The sequence below is a fragment of the Berghia stephanieae genome, unplaced genomic scaffold (genome assembly GCF_034508935.2).
Source record: "Berghia stephanieae isolate SIO BIC M18660-M18661 unplaced genomic scaffold, UCSD_Bste_1.3 scaffold2166, whole genome shotgun sequence".
In the NCBI taxonomy this organism is placed as follows: domain Eukaryota; kingdom Metazoa; phylum Mollusca; class Gastropoda; order Nudibranchia; family Aeolidiidae; genus Berghia; species Berghia stephanieae.
Window position 1 is genome coordinate 3,486 of NW_027623253.1, and position 5,784 is coordinate 9,269.

At 34.4% G+C, this 5,784-nt stretch overlaps 1 protein-coding gene across 1 annotated transcript; it reads left to right on the forward strand.

Moving 5' to 3' along the window:
- Nucleotides 1-2,345: 2,345 nt before the first annotated feature.
- Nucleotides 2,346-5,533, forward strand: LOC144961326 (uncharacterized; the record flags this gene model as incomplete). The annotated part of the gene is made up of 4 exons (XM_078894563.1): nucleotides 2,346-2,873; nucleotides 3,297-3,383; nucleotides 4,545-4,606; nucleotides 5,424-5,533. Coding segments are annotated over exons 1-4 (323 nt in total), but the record flags the coding sequence as incomplete, so codon positions are not given.
- Nucleotides 5,534-5,784: the final 251 nt, after the last annotated feature.

Sequence of the window (5,784 nt, forward strand, 5' to 3'; positions counted from 1 at the left end):
AGATTTATTATTTGTTTTAGTTTTTTTGTTTTGTTCTTTTTGAGGATGGGGGGGGGGGGGGGGGGGGGGGGGGGGGAAATATGTTTCTTTACTTATAGTCTGATCTTACATTCCATTGATCCAATCTTTGTGAGGATTCGCTGAAAAGTTTTTCAATTTTCGTAATAACTCCCTCATTTCTAAGAAATAATTTATTAAACAAGTCATCGAAAGAAAGTTTGAAATCTCAGCTACAGATTGCTTACTATATTTTTCGACTTAGTCACCATCACAACCAACACCGAGCTGCCATCACTTCACCATTTGATGCATCTTGTCGGCAAAAACTGGCACCCTTTTCTCTATACTAAGATCGGACAGCAGACGTCATGCCTTTGTCACTTTCATATTAAGCTGTTTTCTTTGAGATACTCTTTCAATTTAGGGAATAAGAAGAAGTCTGATGGTGCTAGGTCGGGACTGTAGGCAGGGTTGCCAATTTTCCGTATAGATTTACGGAATTCAGTATGTTATAAACCCTCAGTATATTTTCCAATTACCTGCTAAACGGAAAAAAAATAGTAAGTACATAACAATAATAATAATAATAATAATAATAATAATAATAATAATAATAATAATAGTAATAATAATAATAATAATAGTAATAATAATAATAATAATACTTTATTGCATCCCAAAAGAGAAATTTTTTGTACAGACGTGTAATAATTTACACAATAAGATAAAAATACAATATAATGTCTTTTTACTGGAGTTCAACACTCAGAAAGGGGTCCGTCCATGTGTTTGTTTAAAATTAAAAGTTCAGTCAATTTTTGTCTCCTGATTTGGCATCTCTGTATAGGGTAAATGTGGCAAGGTGGATAAATCCATTTCCCTCATGTGGTTTGAGTCTGTCTGTTGACTCATGTGGGATCGAGCGATATCGTGTTTCAATCCCGCATACCAAAAATTGCTGTCGATCGTTCTTTTTAGTAATTTGTTTATGTCTTCATTGTTTTCTGGGGGGGGGGGGGGGGGGTGTTGTGTGTTGTTTGCTGAAAAGGGTTTTGAGTCTGAATTGCTCCGTGTTTGGTATTTTATTCTTTTTTTAAGCTGGTTTTCAATTTTGTTTCCTACTTTGGTGATTCTAAGGTGTCGGTTGGATTGTTTTAGAGCATAAACTCATTTGAATTCTGGGTGTCACTTTGTAGGTGTTGAAAGTCACCTCAAATATTCTCTGTACCGCCCTCTGGTAATTAAAACAAAAAAAAAAAAAATAGAAAGAATCTTGTAAAGCAACTAGTGTGAACTTGATGTTTCCTCTGGGTAAGTGCTTTATACATACAATCTGCTTTTTATCCAAAAGTTATTGTTGTCATCATGATTTTATCATTATTATCACCACCATCTTCATCAGCAGCATCGTAGTGATTTTCTATCTTTCTTTTTGAATACATCACTTTTTTTTTTGTTTTGTTTTAAAATTTCCTAGCCGAAAGCATACCCTCCTATATTATGCCTTTGGAAACGTAATTGAAAAGATAAAGGGAGTAAATGTGACTCATAAATAAGGGAACAACACAAATCAAACGATGTTTCGGCCTTTGGCCTTTTTCAAGTAACCACGAAATATATATATATATATATATATATATATATATATATATATATATATATATATATATATATATATATATATATATATATATATATATATATATATATATATATATATATATATATATTATATATTATATATATATATATATGTATTAATACCGGATAGGGAGACTTTTGGTACCCCTATTAGTTCATTTTACAGTACTTTACCAATAGGGAGACCAAAATCCGGTCCCCCTATTGATTTGACTCTAGCACATTCACTTTTCTATTTTTAGTTTAAAGTTGTCAACCCAACCGTCAAGGATATATAATTGTAAATCATAGTATTGAAGTTATTTGTTAAACACCACAGTAAGAAGAGTTATGCCTAAATTTTCACGTTGGTCAATAAGGTGACCGCCTGAAAAAAGTACAATAGGGGTACCAGTGTTTTCATCGATATATTTCAATAGTGAGGCAATATATCTTTCCGAAATTTTCTCTAAAATTCTAGAGCATTATATGGATTTTTATAGTAATGAAAACCTAATATAAAATTGTGTGAAAGTTGATGAACTGAGGAATGAACAAGATATACGAATTATAATCTATTTTTAGAAACAGATTTATCGAATCTTGGTCCGGATTCTTATCTTGGTGACAAGAGACAAGCAAACATAGTAACTCTTTTTTTCGTGAAACGTATGTTTAGTCAATTTCGCGCATAAAGAGGCACTCGGCACTCACTCACTCCGCAAGTCAGTAGTAGGTAGGTGGTTATCAGTTATCAGCTTTAATTCTTAGTCAAACGCTTCATCAAACCCATTATTGAGTAGCATGTTGATGCCTGATGCCAGTTGAAGCCATCTCGACGTCGTGAAATGGAGCATCTTCTGTCATAGCAGTAGAATCGTCAGATGCCGCATTTAAATCCTCCATTCCAGGCGTTGCTGTTGCCATATCGATCTTCGAAATGATTTGGTCTAGACGTCAAGTTGACCCGTTCTATGTCTGAAGAGATTTTAAAGTGCAATACCTAACATTATATCTTGATCTACAAAAGAGTCTTTTTAAATGAACCGCTGTGTTTCTATATTTTTCAAGAACCAATGATTATCTGATAACCACTGACAATTGACTTGCGGAGAGAGTGGCCGACGGACGTCCTCTCTATAGCCGCAAGTATTTTTTCGTCACTTGCTGAGTTCCAAACTAGACGTCTATGGCATCGTGGGGTAAATTGATGCTGGAGGCATCATTGAAGAGACACCGAGATAATTTAAATGGTAAGTTATTGGCCATTCTTATTACATCACTGTTGATTTAAGATTTTCAATAGGGTAGACATCACAATCACACACACACCGATTGATGATTGTCACTTGTCAGTCAGTCATTTGGAAGTGGAGTCAGATAATTCGGGAACTTCTGTAGACTGTAGATTCACACTAGTGAGTAAGATCTGTCGTTTACTACTTACTACTACTACTACTACCACTACTACTTTTAGTTTTAGCTTTATCCAACTCAACACTTCTCGTGTTTATTTTATTTTGGCAAAACTAGAATGGATTTTTGAAAAGAATATAAAATAATTTAAACTTAAACCTGTCTTTGCATCTTGCTTTATGCATACAGTATGCCATATCACAGCCATCACAAAATCATAGTTTAATGTTGAGAATATGCTATTTCTTTTGTAACTTCAGATCAGAGAGATTTGAGCTTTAAAAATCCTGAAAAATGTCTTGCTGTCAATCCAGACAACCCTTTTGATGTGATCTATGATGTTAATGGTAAGAATGTAATTTGATGAGGAAATGAATAACATTTAGGTACACATAGTTTGCTTTTTTTTTTTTTTTTTTTTGAGTCATGATGTGTAATACTATTACAGTCCACTCCGGATAATTGCAACTCGTTTAATCGCAACTTTCGGTTAATCACAATATTTCCTAAGCAATGGAAATAATTCTATATAAAAGTCACTGGTTAATTGCAACAAACTTCGGTTTTTTAAAAAGTGGTAAATTCAAGAAATCAAACAGTATATCATGATTAAATTTCATCATGGATGAAATCGTGACAGGTTGAAGAATCGAGAGTGAGCAGGATTTAATGCTACAGTAGTGTGTCACCACTCTGTTAGAGTCGAAAGAGGGCGGGGCTCTGCAGTATGGGTTTGTGACGTCATCGGTGGCCATTAAATAGAAGAGGGGTGGGGCTGGTCATAATCTTGACAACAGGTTATAAATGACAGTTATAAAGAGAGACTGAGCGATATCCTTTGTTTTAGGATTAACAACTGTGCATTGTGACCAACGAGTTTGGTGAGAGCTTATTGTCTCTCATTAAGGCTAATCTCTTTAACTCTGACAAATGTTGAATTGTTGAGAAAAAGATTGAAACTTCTTCCAATCTGAATAAGATATCGGCTTGCTTCATAGCTGCTTTTGGTTGACAAATCTACACGGGGCTGCCATATGGTTTTTGTTTCAATCAAATTGCTCTGTATGTGGTGGACTAAGAATATTATTTACTGGTTTGAGTTGACAATAAATGTGTAAAATGTTGAAATAGTGGACAGGAAACTGAATTTCGGTTAATCCCAACATTTTCGATGATCCCAAGGTATTGCGATTATCCTAAGTGGACTGTACCTGAATCTTGAACGAAAAACTATCATATGGATATGATTATAGACAGATTGGTTTCTGGAATTATATTTCCGTCCTCCCTTGCCAACTCTGACGTTCTTGAAATTTAAAAGAAAATAGCCAGAAGGTTTCGGACTTAATTTTCTTTTTTTTTCCAAAGGACAATAGTCATAAGGTAAATAATTTTTAAAAAATCCTTTTACAGCACAAGATGGCATGATTTTTTGTTTAAGAGTTTAGAGAAAAACTTGCACATGATAGTCTTCAGCTTTTTTTTTGTTGTTTTTATTTTCTATATAGACTCCAACTCAGAGCCTGAAAGTGATGCAGAACAAAGTTCCATATCACATGATTCATTTGTGGTAAGTATGTACATTAAAATAAAATCATAACATTTGTATAGCGTTTATCCACAGTTGGCACCATGCTCAAAATGCTTCACATCAACATATTTTGTGGTGGACAAAACACATTTGCCACAAAAGATGAGACCTGCAGTCTGTTAGGCGCAATACAATATTTCAGGACAAGGACAACACTGTTTTACACCAGTGAGATCTCCTAGTTTTTTGTTGTTAAAAATTTTTCTTTGCAGTGGACTTCGCCAACAATAACACTATTTTAAACCTTCCTCGTTATATTTTGAAGTGATATTCATTGATGAGCCATTCACATTTGAAGTCGTTTGTTTTTTTATTTGACAAAATGTGAAAATGATGCGTTTCCAGGAAAAATTAAAATAGCTTCTGTTGGGATTATACTTTTGATCTCGCATTTTGTCCAAATTCTCTTGCATCGTAATGTTTATCAACTTTTTTTGTTAACTATATTGCAGTTGCAAGGTTAGGAAGTTCATATTGTTGCAATGACAACCGTTTATATGTCCAGAATCGTAGTGATATAAAAAATTGTTTTGTAGTTGTTGGTCCTGGTGTAGGATTTAAAGAGTTGGTTAAAAACGGTTTACTGAAACCCTGGTTGGTGTATCTATATTTATCCAAGCACAGTTGAACATATTAAATACTTAGACAATATGTCTGCCTTTCTCAACTCTTTTTTATTATACTTGCATTATTAACCAGCTAATTGTTTAGTTGGATTATTAAACAATGGCTCTTCATGTTTATTGTCAACATGAATAAATTGATTGATCTGTCATCTTTTCCACAAAATATACAGGGTCCCGATTTTGTTGCTGACTCCGAGTCTGATTCCTCTACGTACTCTGTGAGGTACCCAATGCTGAGTACATCATTGTCTTTGGAACCTAGTGCTCATTCCCCAACTCAGTCAGAGCCTCATCCACAACTATCACAGACTGAACCTCGTTGCCAGTCTGGGACCCAGGTTCAACCCGAATGCTATACACTTGCAAGCCAACGTGTTACGTGCAATGGTGAGTCATTTTTTTGTCATTCTTCTCCTTTGATATTTGTGGGATCAATTTTAATTTACCCATTCCTTTTAAAAGAAAACTTCCACCCCTCCATGGTGCTGCATTTGTGTTATTGCATTTTTTTTCTGTTTTGGCAGTGCTGCG